Source organism: Lethenteron reissneri, chromosome 56 (assembly GCF_015708825.2).
Source record: "Lethenteron reissneri isolate LAM-NWPU_2019-01 chromosome 56, ASM1570882v1, whole genome shotgun sequence".
NCBI lineage: Eukaryota > Metazoa > Chordata > Hyperoartia > Petromyzontiformes > Petromyzontidae > Lethenteron > Lethenteron reissneri.
In genome coordinates, this window is record NC_083834.1 from 9840690 (window position 1) to 9859282 (window position 18593).

Here is an 18593-nt window from a genome sequence, read left to right on the forward strand (position 1 = left end):
ATGCCAGAGTAACTGACCGGGGTTGCATAAATAACACAGGCAATAACGTAAAACCAAATACAACAACGAAGCAACTATAAATCATATCAAAAACAAGCAAATAAAAATCATTACAAAAGCAACCTAGGGTAGGCTCTGGACAGGTTCAGATATAGTCATCAATGTTTGCCGTGCCCTGGTACAGGTTCGCTAGTATTGAATCACTCTCCGAGTTATCGTGCCTTCCCGTTTAAAGACGGGCCGAGCTTTAGTTGGGAAGCGTAAAAAATCATCAGCCCAGCGGTGCTGGCGGCGCAGGCGGCAAAGTCGCACAGGTGGCACAGGCGGTAAAGCGAGTACAGGCGGGCAGCGCTCACGGGGATGAGAAAGGCGAGGGTTTTGCCGGATCCGGTCTTGGCTGCTCCAAGGACGTCTTGGCCTTGTAGCGCCAGCCCCACCGTCCTGCGCTGGATCTCCGTCGGCAAGCGGTACTCCGCATTCTGCAGACCTGCGACACAAACCGATTTTACTTCATCGACACAACCGAAAGTGACAGCGGAATAAACCAATACGTCGAAGGCACAGCCAATACGGGGCAACTGCACAACCGATACAGCATTGGCAGCATAACCGACAAGCGAGCACGCCATAGTAACGAGCGAGATGTCAACGGCGCACGATGTGGCTTGTGCGTGACGGGCTTAGAAGCCAATCCACATGGGTCGGGTCAAGCGACGACCACAACCCCCATCCCGGAATCGCTAAATCTCAATGCAATTCTTTGAAACGAACACCATTCCTGAGTGGGTGGACGGGTCATGGAATTGGGGATCGCCAGTAAATTCTATAGAGAATTGCCGAAGCGTATCCTCCGGTGGCAATCACTTAGACTTCTTCCTCCTCCGTGTTGCCTATGAAAAGCACCTCTGAGAGATTCAGTTGCAAGTGATTTTTATTTTATTTTTATTTTACTTTTATTAATTTTTATTTTTTACCTACGTGACTTTACCGAAAAAACCTAAGAATATGAGTAAGTGTAGTGCTGCGGGTGCTGGAGCAGCGTCACTCACCTTTAAGCGTCTTCTTGGACAGCGGGAAATCGGAAAACTTCACAACGTCCGCGACATTGATCTGTAACAACAAGAACGGCGACAATTACACCCGCCACTAAGCTACGTTGGTCACCAGTCACCAGTCACCCCACCAGACATTCGCATTGACAAGACACCCACATCACTAACTGCTCACCAATCTCCCACCACTCACTTCACCCGATCCTCACCTACACCTCACACTCACCAGACACTCACTACTTACCTGATACCACTGACCACTCACCATACACAACACACGCAATGCGGAGTTTATAATAGACCAGTGACTGGGGACTCCAAAATGCGGGACCAGGAACCCCTGGTACAGGGACCTGTGACCACATTGTGCCTCAGGCTTACGCTCGAAACTCACCACCCACCCACCCACTCACTCACCCCTCACCACTCAACACTTCACAAATCACCACCCACCCACTCACCACTCTACTACCCACCCACTCAACACTCACCCACCACTCTACCACTCACCAAACACCACTCACCAAACATTCACCAGAGACCTGGCGCATACAACTCACCAAGCAACACACACTCACCGCTCACCAAACATCCACCCTCACCTGTTTCTCACCAATTACCAGACGTAACTCGCTCACCTGAGCCACTCACACTCACCCAACACTTCCTAACACAACACACTCACTTGACAATTACCTAATAATCACCATTCACACTGAGTGGACACTCACCACTCCCCAGAGAACGATCCTCAACAATTCCACACCGGACACGGGGGGCTAAGTATAAATTTCGATTTAAAGCTTTCGTGACTGCAGGGATTCATCTTCTTGGTTCTTTCGGTAAAGTCACGTAGAATGGAAATAATAAAATAATAAAAATTTAACATAATAAAGAGATTTATTTTATTATTTCCATTCTACATGACTTTACCGAAAGAACCAAGAAGAAGAAACATCTAAGTGTGTACAGTGTACTGGAGGAATCCGATTAGCGAAGCAGCTCTTTATCCACAGGGCCGGATCAGCAATTTACAATACAAACACAATCGGAGTTCAAAATAGAGCAAAGGGTAAGCAAGTCACCAAATATAACCAAACACAAAAAGTATAAATATGAACAAACACAAAAAGTATCAATAAAAGACCGCACACAAGTCCGCTCCTGCACCCTCCCCAGGCCACCCACGTGTGCCGCTCGGGCCCCCGAGAAGCCGGCGTCCAAACCTGCGCGTATCTGTCGGTGAGCTTGGCGATGGCCTCCTGCTCCACGACGTACTCGGGCCGCTTCTCCGCCTTCCTCCTCGTCTGCAGCTTGCGCCGCTTCTTCAGATCCTTCTCCTTCCACTGCTGCAGGTCCTGCACGGCGCGCTCCCTGGACGCCGCCATCGCTGCTCGTCTCGCTCGGCGTGCGTGATGACGTCACGACGCACGGAACGGCGCGGCACAGCGGGACGATGACGTCATGACGCACGGGACAGCGTGGCACAGCGGGACGATGACGTCATGACGCACGGGACGGCGTGGCCCAGCGGGCCGATGACGTCATGACGCAGGGACTTTTAAGTCGCGCCGCGCGGAACGGCGACGTCACGACGCAAAGGGACGTGACGTCACGACGCACGGGACGGCGACTATATGACGCACGGGACGGCGACGTCACGACGCAAAGTGAAATGACGTCACGACGCAAGGGGAAAACGACGTCACCGCGCATCGTGCGCGGTCGGCGTCCAGTGCCAAGCGCTTTCCGGTCGGTGTTGCCATGACGACCGACTTTAGGAATTAGAATATTTACATGAATTCTAGATTTGAAGCTTTCGTGACTGCAAGAATTCATACTTGCAGTTACACCTTAAGACGGAGGCTTGAGTGGCTTCCGAAACGTCGTGATTTAATTGAGTTATTTTAATTATCATTTTATTATTATAACTTTTTACCTACGTAACTTTACCGAAAAAAACCGAAGAGTATATTTACATGACCCAATATTTAAAGTGCAGAAGGAATCCGATGACCTATAAAGAAATTGTGTTCATCGGATGTTCAGTAGGGGCGGGTAAGGAACGCTCCAACAACAACGAATACAAAAAAAACAGCAGTGCAAAGTACAATAAAGATAAACAAATCATCCAAATAAAACAAATAATCCAAACAAAACGGAAGCATCCCCATCCGACTACCAGGCAAAGCCCACAGAGGTATTGAATTACTTTTCAAAGCGACCTGGCCATCATAAATGAGAGCTAAACAAGTATAACCCGTAAAAACAAAGTTTTTCACTCTAAATCCTTTATATGCGTGGCGGCTCGAGTCCTCTCGTCCTCTGGCTTGAGATGGCTGCCACCTATGGGTCAGATGATTGCATTGCACCATAAAGCAATTGGTAATTAAATATAATATTTTTGTCCTAAAAAGTGTAACATTTTGGAAAAAATTTTTCACGAAAATTAATTGTCACGCACAACGAGTCTGTGTGCAAAATGTCAGCTCGATTGGATCACGGAAAGTGGGTTAAAAACGACCGAAAGATTTGCACGGTCGTAAGCAAGCAAGCGAACTTAATATAAAGGATTTTAAAAAGTGGCTTTTCACGTGGACATTTATAGCAGAAACGAGTGGTAAGGCCATGCCGTGTCCACCCACAGGGTTTACTCCGTATTCTTGTACAGGGAAATTGAGTTTTCAGGTCCATGGTTTGTGTTTCTCCCTTGTGGCGGGACTTTGTAAGACGAACTTTGAGATGTATAAGCGCCAATACGGCCTGAATTGGTCTGTAATAAGGTAGGCACTGATCAGGGGTTCGCAGGTGTCTATTATTGTATTATAGATCATAATTCATGCAATCCTGGAACAAGTGCGAGTTTTTCGTTTGCTCAGTCACCTGATGTTAGGGGCCGTCCATAAATGACGTCACGCGATTTTGGACGATTTTTAACCCCCCCCTCCCCTTCGTCACAAATATGACGTCACAAAGCTCTGCCCTCCCCCCCAAAATAAAACATGCTTCAAATCTCTTTAAACTATTGTCATTGTAGTGCGTATTTAATGTGGCGCTGCACTCTGATGTTGTAGGATAATTTTTTTATTAAAAAGTATATTTAATTAAATGGAACGTGTTGTCTATATTTATTTAAAGTTGCGCATTTTGATGTGACGTCACACATCGTCACAAATGTCTGACCCCCCCTAGGTGCGTGACGTAATTTATGGACGGCCCCCAACCGTGCGGTGCGAGTGACGGTGGTGGCAGCGCACACTCCACACACACAGAACACACACACACCACACACACTACACACACTACAACACACACACAACACACACACACACACACCACACACACACACTACACACACACACCACACACACACTACACACACACACCACACACACTACACACACACCACACACACACACTACACACACTACACACAGAACACGCACACTACACACACACACCACACACACAGAACACACACACTCCACACACACTACACACACACACACACCACACACACTACACACACACCACACACACACACCACACACCACACACACTACACACACACCACACACAGAATACACACACATACACACACACACCACACACAGAATACACACACATACACCACACACACCACACACACCACACACACATACACGCTACACACACAAACCACACACACATACACTACATACACACACTACACACAGAACACACACAAACCACACACAACACACACTACATACACCACACACACACACTACACACACAGAACACACACACCACACACACACACCACACACACACTCACCACACACACACCACACACACACCACACACACCACACACACCACACACACACAACACACCACACACACAGAACACACACACACACACTACACACACACTACACACACACCACACACACACACCACACACACTACACACACTACACACAAACCACACACACACACACCACGCACACACACCACACACACCACACACACAACACACACTACATATCTTCTTGGTTCTTTCGGTAAAGTCACGCAGAAGGGAAGTAACAAAACAACAAAAACAAAACACAATAAAATAAAATAATTATCACGACGTTTCGGCTACAACGCAAGCAGCCGTTGTAGCCGAAACGTCGTGAGAATTATTTTATTTTATTGTGTTTTGTTTTTGTTGTTTTGTTACTTCCCTTCTGCGTGACTTTACCGAAAGAACCAAGAAGATGAATTCCTGCAGTCACGAAAGCTTTAAATCGAAACACACTACATACACACACACTACACACACACTACACATACACTACACACCACACACACTACACACACGACACACAGACTAGACCACACACACCACACACACACCATCAATCATCAGCCTCCACCCACTGCGAATCTCTGCTGGCTCGCAACGTTACAGAGGCACCTGCCCGCCTCATCATACACCTGCCCGCCTCATCATACACCTGCCCGCCTCATCATACACCTGCCCGCGTCATCATACACCTGCCCGCCTCATCATACACCTGCCCGCCTCATCATACACCTGCCCGCGTCATCATACACCTGCCCGCCTCATCATACACCTGCCCGCCTCATCATACACCTGCCCGCGTCATACATCTGCCCGCATGGTGGCGCTTAAATACATTTTCCCTCGGCGAAACAATTCCGAACACGGTCAAACACTTCCTCTCTCTCGCAAATATTCTGGATGTTATCGCGGGCGCGCACACACGCACGCACACTTCATCCGAATGCAGCTCTATTATTCTCGTCGGAGGCTTTTCTGAAAACAACCTTCCGATATTGTCGCTCTTGCAAACCCTAGCGCGGACACAACGACCCATCGTCACCGAGTGCTGTGACCCTCCACGGCAGCACGCTCCGCGATTTCAAACTCCAACCGCGCGCGACATCCTCGATTTCGACATCGTCAAAAGCTCCCCAACCCACCACCACCACCAACGCCATCATCACCACCACCACCAGCACAGATACTCATCACGCGGCCATGGCTCAGCACTTTGCGACCGCGCTGAAACTCGCGAAGGCTCAAAGAGCCGTGCTCGGGAACAGCGCGGTGGCTCTGCTGACCGGATCGTTCGAGCAGATCTACCAGAGCGCCACCTTCAAGTGCCCCTGTTCGCCGGGCGTCAGCCAAATCTACGCCGCCACCTCGCTGCTCGTGCCGGCCCTCGTCCTCCTCGCCATGGGCTACTCGGCCAACGCGAGGACGTGGAAGCTGGTGACCGGCTGCTGCTCCTTCAGACCCCTCCGAGGCTTCGGTGGTCTGCGGAGGTTCCTGCGGATCCTGCTGTCGGTCACGGGCAGGGCGCTCGTGGCGCCCGGCGCGTGGCTGCTCGTGGCGCTGTTCGACGGCAGCTACTTCGTGTGCGGAGCGAGCCCGTACGCCGCGCAGGTCCGTGTCGCAGCAACAGCATCCATCTGTGCGGAGCTTGCAGCCTCGCCGTGTGCGGGGAGGGGGTGGGGGTCCGTCACATTTTCTACGTTTCTCAATTGTCACGAGGTAGCTGTGGGCAAAGTTGCACACCTCGGCACGAATTAGACTCTCTTGCCCTTGCCAGCCGGTGACTCTGAGATGTTGACTACCTCGCCGGGTGTGCAGAACGTCGTGGGTTCGATCCCGACCCTGCGACGCCTGCTGCTGCTGTTGTATACTTGGAGTTTGCGGTGTTTCTCTCTCTCTCTCTCCCCGTGGTGGCGTGGAACCCACTCCGGGTTGTTTCCCCCTCCACACTTGGAATCGACATCACGCGTTTGTTGTATTTGGCTGCTATAAATGTCCACACGGTGTGCAATGTCGTTGAGCTATTATCATTCGCGATGGCCAGCTCAGCTTCTCAAACAAAAGCTCTACAGCTCAGGGGACCTTACCTGGTGAAATAGAAACAAAAAAACCGGTTTAGTTTGTTCACTTTACCGATGCCCGTTCCTGGACTGTGCGGGTCAAACTCCACCTGGTCGACGCGGTGGCCTCAGCGGGAGCGCGTTCACCGCTTGCTGCAGAGAGGGGGACGCGGTTCGACTCCAGCAGCCGCCCCGATTAATACTATTCACCATTCTTTAGACAAGCAGCAGCGTATCTCTGGGACAACACTCGTAACATGTTCTAACATGGTGGTGGGGGGGGTGGTGGTGGGGAGGTGGTGGTGGGGGTGGTGGTGGTGGGGGGTGGTGGGGGGGGTGGTGGGGTGGTGGTGGTGGGGGGGTGGGTGGGCGCGGTGGTGGGGGGGGTGTCCCTATTTACGTGATTGAGACCTTGATGTAATTTCGTCTTCCACGTGTTCCACACACAGCAGCCCAGCTCGCTGCTCACCTTGACTCTGGCCACGTGGTTCCATCTGTCCTCTCGCCTCTCAGAACCTGCTTTTCCCCAACCCCCTTTCACTCTGCAGGTTGACCACACCCTACCCAATGTACAAGGCGCTGCTACAAAGAAATATTAACGCTTTTGAGAAGATTCCAGGCACGCGTTGACAATGATGGCGGAGAAGTGGAGACCCTTTTAACTTTTTGAAGCTATGAACAATCATTTATTGTCATTGTGTTATCCGCTCTTTTCCCATTCACAACGATAGTCCGATAGACGCGTTAACACTTTTTAAGCATCCTGTATCTTTGGGAGTTATTTGTACCACGTGACAAGGCTTTCCCAGAGTAAACAACAACAACCACCACCAGCAGCTTATTATCGCTGAGGGTTTGTGGCACACGCTGTTGTTGTTTACTCGACGCAGGTGCAGAGCGGCTTCCTGGGAGGGTGGCTGCCGACGGTGGTGGACGGCCTCTCCCACCTGCCCGAGCCTCTGGCCAAGATGAACCACTCGCAGCTGGCGCCGCTCTTGGCGGCCCTGCCGTGCCGGAGGCCGGAGGGCATCTCTGCGTCTTCGAGTGACCAATTCTTGAGGCAGCTGGCGATCCAGTCTCAGGTGAGCGTGGGCGAGTGCTGTTGTTGTTGTTGTCGTCAACTTGAAACGTGGGTGTTTTGTCGCCAGTATATAATGATCCATATTTGTGTGTTTTGGTTGAGGCCACGTGGTGCTCTTTATGCCAGCATGCCCGTTCGTTAGCCCTGCGGCTCGAGCACAGAGTTTGAGGTGAAGCAGCCCACGCGAGTCTCCAGTCCGTCACCCAGCGGAGCTCGCGGCAGGCCGAGAGGAACGAGGTAGGAGGAAGGAGGAGGGGGAGGAAGGGAGGGTAAGGAAGGGGGTGAGGGGTCAGAAGGGAGGAGTAGGTGAGAAGAAGGAGGAGGGCAAGGAGGAGCTCTGTCACTCAAGACCTGATTGATGCATTGTCCGTACGCGCTTGTGAATAATCCCTGCTGTGAAAAGCGTGCAATTCTGTCGGGTGGTGGAGAGTTAGCAACAGGAATGTTGGCATCAAACCACCCCCACTACCACTAAATGCCCCGACCCAAACACGGACGGTTGTCGCAATTCCCCAACGTTATCTCGGTCGCGCTATCGGCCTCGTCACGAGACGGAGAATCCATCGGCAGCTCTCGCCGAGCCGAGCTCGGCCGCCCTCCACCGGCTCTCCGTGTGAGTCGATTGGCCTCGATGCCTCATCAACTCGCCACGTTTGAGAACGCGCGGATCTCAGACCTAACGCCATTGCCCCGACGGTCTGGTGAATACAAAGGGGCTTTGAAAATTAAACTATTAAAAATTTTCCCAGGTAAGGCCCACTGAGCTATGTAGCTCTTAATTCACCTGGCCAACATGAATGATGGCTCATTTGTGTCGCCAGGGCGTGGGTGCTGAACGTTGTCCGAACTTGTCCGCGTGGGGAGCGGTGCAGGGCTTTCAGGTCACGTGGCGTGTCGACATCGCCTCTGTTGCGCGCAAAAATGCGCAGCAATTTGTGAACCGTGCTGTCAAAACCCGAGCTCTGAGTTTCAAGTTAAATTCGTGCCCATGGCTCCCATCTGGGTGGCAGTGATGCTTGAACCTGACCTTGCCACCACTGCTGCCTTACCGTGCCCTCCACCACCCTGCATAGTAAACCCATTGATGGGGGATGGTTCCGTTTTATCTGTATGCGTGTGCGAGATTTGTTTGCCTTGTAGTTTGCACTACGGTCGTGTTTCTGTCCTGTTTGCTGGTGTAATGATCTCATCCGCCCCGACTGGACATCTGTGAAAAAGAGCTGAATAGCTCATCGGATTCCTCCAGTATGAATAAAGATTCTGATGGTTATTCCATAGAGACCCATGGACATATATAGACAAACTGGTGAGAACTCAATTACACCCCGAGTTTTTCATTTCATGAAAAAAATTACAAAGATCCCCCATATTACCTCAACACACAAGTGCTGTTAGCAAGTAGCTATGAAGGCCGGCACGGCACACGTAGGTGGTGGGTGGCCAGCACCACGCCTGGCCACCTTTGTCTCCCTTGCAGTGATCTTTACACATCGCACCAGGTACTCCGTTGAGGCTCAGCCTGGGACTGGTTCACATAATCGCCCCTGGCATTAGCCGTAAGCAGGAATCGAACTTGGGTCGCTGGGTTCATGGCACAGTGCAACTAACCCACTCCATTTTTTTGGCATTTCACAAACCCACACTGGCCAGCATGGGTGAAGTATGGGGTCAGTAGGCCTTCATCCAGCAGTGGATTGACAAACAGCTATGCAGACAGTCATCGACTTCCGAACACCTGCGCTAACGAACACCGCTCACGCTTACGAACATGTACAATATTTCTACTTATTAGTTTAACAATGCGTCCCTTTTTATTGAACCATAACACATTTCATAACACTCACCGTATGGGCATTTCATTGCAGTGCATTGTTGTTCTCCGACTTACGAAATATTCCCACGAGGAAGCTTCACAGTGTGTTGCCCTATGGCAGCACCCAGCCTGGTGACGATTGGCTGCTCCATGTTTGGATTCCTCGTGCCCTAGACAGATGTGTCCCCGTGCCCTCGTCTTGGTCTCACGGTTCCTAACCCGAACCCCAAGGCATTCACAAGAAGTACAACACGATCCCAACGCTCTGCCTGCCTTACTATCCACCGGCGGTTCAAGACGACGAAGATGACGACGCTCCAGTCCCACCTCAGCCTCAGAAGGCAACGCAAGGAAGCTGCTGCCCCTGCTGCTCCAGGCGGTCGCCCTCTTGATCGGCCCAAAAAATCGCGTGACCCCAGAGCCAAATCAAGTCAATATTGACTATGGTTAACAAGTCTCAGTCGACTGAATAAACCTTTGATTCGCGTCAAACTTTGCGACAGGGTATATTAAACGTTGATAGAACAGATTTTCTGATGCAAAAATTAGATTTCAGACTGTTTTTATCAGGACTGGTATGTCATGGTTCACCGGTGCATGGCCAATACTTCTAAATCTAACAATGACATTTCGCGGGTATTTAATCGGCATCCAAGGACGATGCTAATATAACCACGACCGAGTGCCTGGCAGAGGAGCAGAATGAGAGGACTCCGCTGAGGAGACCGAGCGGATGAACACTGGGTTCGTGTTGGATTCGTGTTGGGCTCACGTGTTGGATTCATGTTGCCAGGGGGCGGCTGGGTGAACCGTCGGCCCCGTGGGATCTTGGAGAGGTGGCGGCGGTCTGGGGGCAAAGCGCGTGTGCTCCCGTCTCTTCCAGGACGTGAGGCTCGCGTGGAAGAGTAGGCCAAACATAACACGGTGAATAACAGAACCGTCACGAGCGGAGGTGGGGTGGGGCCCCCGATCGCACAAATAGGGGATATACCATTAATTCCGAGAGCTGAAAAAGAAAAGTAGGTTTCCCCAGAAGCCGTGCCCGGGAAAGTTAGAAAATAAGAACAGACAGGGGGGGAGGGGGGTGGGTGTGAGGAAGCGAAACAAGGAAGTTGGTGGCGGGGGGGGCTTGCGTGCTCGTGTTTTGTGCGTTGTTGTTTTGCAGAGGCGTTTCGCTATCGCACGCAGCTCTGCGGGAAACCGCGGTTCACCGTATCTGCGGTTGCTGCCTCTTTACCAAGGAAACACAACCAAGTAGTGGCAGAGGCAGAGGAGGGATAGAAGTTGCCATATTCACGGCGCTTTTTTTTTACGCAAGAAAGCCTCACCCCAGGCCTTTGCAGTTGATGGGGGATTTCCCAATTGACGGGGAGTTTCATTGGCTCTCATTTTTTTTCCTCCTCGCTTAAAAGCCGCCGTCGGTTGTTATCTCTAGTGGCTGCGGGGGGTTGGGGGGGGGGGGTAAATGTATCTTCCTGACGATAAAGTATTACTTAGAATTAAACCTGCGCAAATAAATCTCGAGAGACGACGAATCCCAACGGGTCAACGGTTAAATAAAGGTGAAGAAGGAATTTCGCACGGTTAGTTAAGCGTCAGCCATAGAGAATGCTGACAACAACACCAGCGGCATCGGCAGCACAGTGTACAATATCAGCAATAAGTAGTTCGTAAAGTTCTAGTAATGGCGTCAAATTGGCCTGATCGTTCTTCAGGATCGTTCAGGCCTAGCCGAATGTGGCGTTGACACGTGAACCCTCTGTCTGGTTGTTTCAATGTTTTATCCCCACCACCACCGCCGCCGCCGCCCCAATTGCAAACCTGACCATTCTACCATTCTACTAGCGGTGTCTGTTCAAGCTCCTTACGCGAGTATTTAACACATTCCTGTGGAGGGAGCTGGTAGGAACGTTGGGTTGCTCGGTCAATGGCCTGCAGGGTCAACGGCGGCGTGGTGTATTCCGCAAATATGCCCGACTGTGAGGGCGGGCACAAGCCGGCGTGTAGGTTAAACGTTGAGTTTTATAAGGGCACCACGGGGTGACCAGCCCCTCCCCACCCTCCCCACCCAGCCCCTCCCCACCCAGCCCCTCCCTCCCCACCCAGCCCCTCCCTGCACGACGGACGGACGGACACAATAATTCCCTGTGGGCTGGTGTAACCAGGAGGTTCATACCAGTAACTCTCTTCATTGTCTTGCCCCACCGTACCTCACTTCCCTCATCTCGTCCTATGTCGCCCTCCCGCCTGCTCCGCTCCCAATCTCTCCCACTCCTCCTTGTGCCCAATCCCGTTCACACTCCTTTTGCCTGCTTGCCCCCTTGCAAGTGAGCAACCTGTCGAGTTTCCGCTCCTCCCTCAAGACCCACCTCAACTCCCTGGCCCATCCCTCCCTCCATCCTTAGGCACCCACCGTAATTCAATAAACACCCACTAACCCCCATCCCCATGTTCCCGTCCCTATTCACCATATCACTTTTAGCTACCCTCATTGTACCACTTATAACCCTTGTAAAGCGCCTTGGATGGAGGCGCTCTATCAATATAAGATGGCATTCGTACCCCCGCTGTGCTTGAGACGCACCAAATAACGACGGTGACCCTGACGTGAGACTCGCCCCCCCCCCCCCCATGTGCGCACGTAGCTCTGGGGCTGGTTCCTGCTGGCCACGGCCGTCGTGCTCGTGATGAGCTGCAGCTGCCTGGCGCACTGCACGGCGCCCGTCAGCTACCTGCACCTGCAGTACTGGCGGGGGTACATCGAGGCGGAGGGAGAGCTCTTTCAGAAGCGGGCATCGGAGCACTCCAGAGAGCTTGCCTCGAAGAACGTGGACAGGTAACGGGGCGGCGGCGGAGTGGTTGACGTTTGCGCCGCATGGCAAGGAGGGGCCTGGGTTCGATTCCCGACTTGGGCTCTCCGTATGTTCCCCCACTGCTCCGCAGAGCGTGAGTCTGGGTTTTTTTTCCAAACGTAGGAATGAAATAGTACGCAGATTTCTGATTCTCGTTGTTCCTTCGTGGATCTCGCCAGCAGGATAGAGACTCGTAATTCCGTGAACGTAGCACACCGACTGGTAACACCAGACCAAGGCCCACGGCACGTCTCATCTCAGCACTTGGATAACGCCAAAATGTCAGCCGGAGACAAAACCAAATCCCCACGCACGACATGAACGCACACAATGTGACCGAGTCCAATCACCAATCATTGTACATCTCATCGTCGTCATCGTATATGTCTACATCTCTTCGTCTATCCATAACAACCATTTAACAACTATTTTTATTTTACCAGTTAAGGCCCACCGAGGCTATGGCGCTCTTTGTCAGAAGCGACTTGGGCCACAAATGATAGCTCAACCATCTCCGTGTGGAGATGTACAGCAGTTGCCAAATTCTCTGAACGCACGTGTCTACGCCACTGCTCCACCCATAGAATACGACTAAACGTAACCTTTAATAAACATATGCGTCCACAGATGGGATATTTGCTACATGATACTAAATGTGGAGGGGAAAATCCGGAGGGAGAGAGAAACATGCAAACTCAAAAAATATACAGCAGCTGGCGTCAGGGTCGGGATCGAACCCACGACACCTGCATACCAGGCGAGGTAGTTAACATCTCCTAACCACCGCCGTGCTCCACTGCTGGATGAAGGCCCTCCCCGTGCCGTCGGTCGCAGGACCTCTGTGCCACCCGGCCGCCCCTGTGTGGATAAAACACTTCTTGCCGTCTCGTTTTCTACTTTATAATCTTGAGTCCTCTGCTCACACGCACACATCGTGCTTCGTGTGAATACGGATTGATAATTCCCAGGCTCGGATTTACCACAACCATCACCACCATCACCACCACAACCATCACCACCACAACCATCACCACCACAACCATCACCACCACAACCATCACAACCATCACCACCACAACCACCACAACCACAACCATCACAACCACAACCATCACAACCATCACCACCACAACCATCACCACCATCACCACAACCACCACAACCACAACCATCACAACCATCACCACCACAACCATCACCACCACAACCATCACCACCAAAGACAAAGATCCCCCGTGTAGCCTTAACAGACCGTTGGAGCAAGTGTTGTTAGCGAGCACCTAAAAAGGCTAGAATGGCATGCGAGGGGGGGGTGGCCAGCACCACACCCGGCCGCCTTTGTCTCCCCAGTGGCGATATTTACTACACAGGCTGAGACGACCTAGGGGAGGCCCAAGACCGGTTCAAATAATCGTCACCGGTATTGGCCGTGAGCAGGAATTGAACTCGGGTCGCCGGGTTCGTAACCCAGCGCGCTAACCGCTGCACCACCGCTCCTCGCCACCATCACCACCACAACCACCGTCATGATCCACCACGCAATCCCCCCTTCCCAGGTTCTTCCAAAGGGACGTGGGGGGCAGCCCCTTGGCCTCGAGCCCCAGCATCGACGACTGGAGCTCCGTGTCGCGCCTCTACGTCTTCCACGAGAGACAGCCGCTGCGCTACAGCACCCTGGACAGCTGGGCGCAGAGTGGCGCCCCGCAGAAGGGCGCCCCGCAGAAGGGCGGCGCGGCCTCGCCCGACGGGGAGATCGAGCCCTCGCTGGCGTTCGTGGACGGCACGCGGCTCCTCCGGCTCCGAGACGCCCTCTCGGTGGACAGCGAGACGGAGCCGCTCAACGGCGACGCCAAAAACAGACTTACATAGAAGCAGAGACCTCACAGACTTACATAGAAGCAGAGACCACCACAGACTTACATAGAACCAGAGACCACCACGGACTTGCGTAGAACCAGAGACCACCACAGACTTACATAGAAGCAGAGACCACCACAGACTTACATAGAACCAGAGACCCCACAGACTTACATAGAACCAGAGACCACCACATACTTACATAGAACCAGAGACCACCACAGACTTACATAGAACTAGAGACCACCACAGACTTACATAGAAGCAGAGACCACCACATACTTAGATAGAACCAGAGACCACCACAGACTTACATAGAACCAGAGACCACCACAGACTTACATAGAAGCAGAGACCACCACAGACTTACATAGAAGCAGAGACCCCACAGACTTACATAGAACCAGAGACCACCACAGACTTACATAGAAGCAGAGACCCCACAGACTTACATAGAACCAGAGACCACCACAGACTTACATAGAAGCAGAGACCCCACAGACTTACATAGAAGCAGAGACCCCACAGACTTACATAGAACCAGAGACCACCACAGACTTACATAGAACCAGAGACCACCACAGACTTACATAGAAGCAGAGACCCCACAGACTTACATAGAAGCAGAGACCACCACAGACTTACATAGAAGCAGAGACCACCACGGACTTACATAGAAGCAGAGACCCCACAGACTTACATAGAAGCAGAGACCACCACAGACTTACATAGAACCAGAGACCACCACATACTTAGATAGAACCAGAGACCACCACAGACTTACATAGAACCAGAGACCACCACAGACTTACGTAGAACCAGAGACCACCACAGACTTACATAGAAGCAGAGACCCCACAGACGTATATAGAACCAGAGACCACCACAGACTTACATAGAACCAGAGACCACCACAGACTTACATAGAACCAGAGACCACCACAGACTTACATAGAACCAGAGACCACCACAGACTTACATAGAACCAGAGACCGCACAGACTTACATAGAAGCAGAGACCACCACATACTTACATAGAACCAGAGACCCCACAGACTTACATAGAACCAGAGACCACCACAGACTTACATAGAACCAGAGACCACCACAGACTTACATAGAAGCAGAGACCACCACATACTTAGATAGAACCAGAGACCACCACAGACTTACATAGAACCAGAGACCCCACAGACTTACATAGAACCAGAGACCGCACAGACTTACATAGAACCAGAGACCACCACAGACTTACATAGAAGCAGAGACCACCACAGACTTACATAGAACCAGAGACCACCACAGACTTACATAGAACCAGAGACCGCACATACTTAGATAGAACCAGAGACCACCACAGACTTACATAGAAGCAGAGACCACCACAGACTTACATAGAACCAGAGACCACCACAGACTTACATAGAACCAGAGACCCCACAGACTTACATAGAACCAGAGACCGCACAGACTTACATAGAAGCAGAGACCACCACATACTTACATAGAACCAGAGACCCCACAGACTTACATAGAACCAGAGACCACCACAGACTTACATAGAACCAGAGACCACCACAGACTTACATAGAAGCAGAGACCACCACATACTTAGATAGAACCAGAGACCACCACAGACTTACATAGAACCAGAGACCACCACAGACTTACATAGAACCAGAGACCACCACAGACTTACATAGAAGCAGAGGCCCCCAACGGACTTAGATCCGTCACTGAAGTAAACGAAGCCCAATGTTTAATGTGAAAATGTGAAATGTATCGAAGTTGTTTTTCAGTGTTTTAAGATAACGTATATCATTTCTAGGTTGATGTGTTGTTGTTGTTGTTGTTTTAAACTGCATATATTTGCACGCTGTCTGGGTGTTCACGTGACCTCTGTGAGTCACGTGGGCCGAGGAGAGAAGCCACTGGCTTTGCGAATGTTGCTGGGAATTCAGTGGCCGGTTGAAGGGTAAACACCTCGGAGGTTGGGCACGGAAGGTGGCAGGGGGGAGGGCAATGCTCATGCAGTCGCTTAGAGGGTTGCAGGCGACCGAGATAGGCAATGGAGTTTTTTTTAATTAACTTTTTTATTCACTTTATTTTTAATTATTGTGCTTCTATGTACGTGACTTAAACGAAAGAACCAAATAATATTTTAAACTTTTTTTTACTTTTTGTATTTTAGCAGGTAAGGCCACCCTGAGCTATGGAGCTATTTTTCAGAAGCGCCCTTGCTATTGCAAATGATAGCCCAACGAAGCGGCTTATCGTCGTGTGGAAACGTAGAGAAGCCAAATGCTCTTAAACGCGCGCCGTTGATTTATAAATGTGGAGGGGGAAAAGCCGGAGGACCCGGGGAAACATCCACGCGGCCACATTGGGAGAGAGACGCACACGCACCGCAAACTCCAAATACAGTATACAGCAGCAGCAGGCGTCAGGGTCGGGATCGAACCCACGACCTTCTGTAGACCAGGCGAGGTGGTTAACATCTCCTAGCCACCGTGATGATGAGAGAGAGATACGCAAACTCCAGATATACAGGTGTCAGGGTCGGGATCGAACCCACGACCTCCTGTAGACCGGGCGAGGTAGTTAACATCTCCTAGCCACCGTGGCGCCCCTTTGAGTGGCATCTATAAGGTCGGCGACCAAGGGGAAGAGAAGACCAAAAGCCAGTCGGTGGCGGTGAGACTGAAGCAAGTTGTGGAGGTCGGATGTCGACTGTGCAACACGTGTTGGCTCTCGCAGAGGAAGGAAGTGATGGCGAGTTGTGGTGGCATTGACTGATGCCCTCTTCACCTTGACGTCTGTGTATGGCGCAACTGCAATGCTACAAAGTGTAATCGTGAGTAAATTGTAAAGAACTTTTACCAAAAAAAGTTTTGTAACGTCTATTTTATGTTGATTCGTACACTCCCAGTGTCAGGTGCACGAATGAAAAATGTGCATCCCTGAAGTGAATTTCATCTCCTTTAACCCAGAAACTCCCCCCGACCCCCCCCCCCCCCGCAGTCTCATCGTGGAGCCCAAACACTGCGGCGGACTGGGCCACTGAGAGCTGTCACCACAGCACACACAGGGGGGGGTGGGGGGATGGGGGGGATGGGGGGGGAGCCATTCGTGCAGATGTCACGAGCCACTGGGTGTCGTGAAGCCCTCGCTCTGGCTCGCTCAGAAACATCAACGGGGACTCACACAGACACGCGGGGGGGGGGCTGGGGAGGGGGCTGGGGGGGGGGTGTCTGAGGGGGGCTGGTGGGGGGGCAGTGGAAAGCACCGTCACTCACGCGCTCGTCTGACGCTCGTCTGACGTCCCACTGTGTCATGCCACTTCCCTATCTGAGACTTTCCCCTCCCCTCCCTCCCCCTTTAAAACGAAGTCACGCCGCTCCGGGGATGCTGCATTGACATTTGGGGTGGGAGAGGGGGGGTCATCCAGCAGTGGAAAAAGGGTGGTGAATGTACGAGAATAGGTTTACGAGTCTGACACGTGACGTGAGTCTAACACGTGGCGTGAGTCTGACACGTGACGCGAGTCTTCTGACACGTGGTGTCTGACACGCGGCGTCTGACAAGTGAGTCTGACACGTGATCGGCTTTCGCGACCAATATTCTCCATAAAAGGTTTTTGGGTTGATCACGTAAATATCTAAATGTGTTGTTAAACCCGACACCACTCGACACATCCAATGAGTGAGGTTTGTCGCGTAAACAGAACGTTACTAGTACAGCAACACCGGTAGTGTTGGAGAGTAAATCAACATTGACAATTCGACTACGACGTTTCGCCAGTAACTGCAACTAGCATCATCAGGAGACATCCACAGCTGGTGTGCTCGACGAGTAACCAATTGGCGCGTTCCGTTCACGTGATAAACCTCGCTCATTGGCTGCGTGGGGTCGTGTCGGTTTAGCGCCACTTTTGTATTAACGCGACCACCACCCAACGCCTCTGCTATGGAAGCAGAGAGTCGAGCGGAGACACCGTGAGGATCCCACGTGAAGACCCCACGCTGAGAGGCATCTTTGTTGAGGAGGCGA

At 51.7% G+C, this 18593-nt stretch overlaps 2 protein-coding genes across 4 annotated transcripts in view; one reads left to right on the plus strand and one right to left on the minus strand.

The window, feature by feature from the left end:
* Positions 1-2637, minus strand: part of DDX10 (DEAD-box helicase 10) — a 37263-nt gene extending 34626 nt beyond the window's left edge. Inside the window, exons 1-3 of one of the 2 annotated variants that reach the window (XM_061574619.1) lie at positions 2279-2637; positions 1050-1110; positions 357-487 (exon numbers count right to left, since the gene is read on the minus strand). In XM_061574619.1, the coding sequence (XP_061430603.1) occupies positions 357-487; positions 1050-1110; positions 2279-2440 (354 nt within the window). In that variant the 5' untranslated portion in view covers positions 2441-2637. The remainder of the gene's footprint in view (positions 1-356; positions 488-1049; positions 1111-2278) is intronic. The other variant, XM_061574618.1, reaches the window with a different exon arrangement.
* A 2563-nt stretch (positions 2638-5200) lies between these two features.
* LOC133357105 (calcium homeostasis modulator protein 6-like) lies at positions 5201-16010 on the plus strand. 2 transcript variants are annotated; one of them, XM_061574885.1, is made up of 4 exons: positions 5201-6491; positions 7831-8022; positions 12480-12670; positions 14243-16010. In XM_061574885.1, the coding sequence occupies exons 1-4, from the start codon at positions 6084-6086 to the stop codon at positions 14553-14555; spliced, it is 1104 nt and encodes a 367-aa protein (XP_061430869.1). In that variant the 5' UTR covers positions 5201-6083; the 3' UTR covers positions 14556-16010. The 2 variants fall into 2 exon arrangements, with proteins under 2 accessions (XP_061430869.1, XP_061430870.1); XM_061574886.1 differs by lacking the exon at positions 14243-16010 and adding an exon at positions 12869-13350.
* The last annotated feature ends 2583 nt before the right edge of the window (positions 16011-18593 follow it).

Coding starts and splice junctions, on each gene's coding strand:
- LOC133357105 (XM_061574885.1), top strand. CDS start 6,084: ATGGCTCAGCACTTTGCGACCGCGCTGAAACTCGCGAAGGCTCAAAGA. Junction 8,023..12,479: donor AGCTGGCGATCCAGTCTCAG/GTGAGCGTGGGC, acceptor GTGCGCACGTAG/CTCTGGGGCTGGTTCCTGCT. Junction 12,671..14,242: donor GCCTCGAAGAACGTGGACAG/GTAACGGGGCGG, acceptor CCCCCTTCCCAG/GTTCTTCCAAAGGGACGTGG.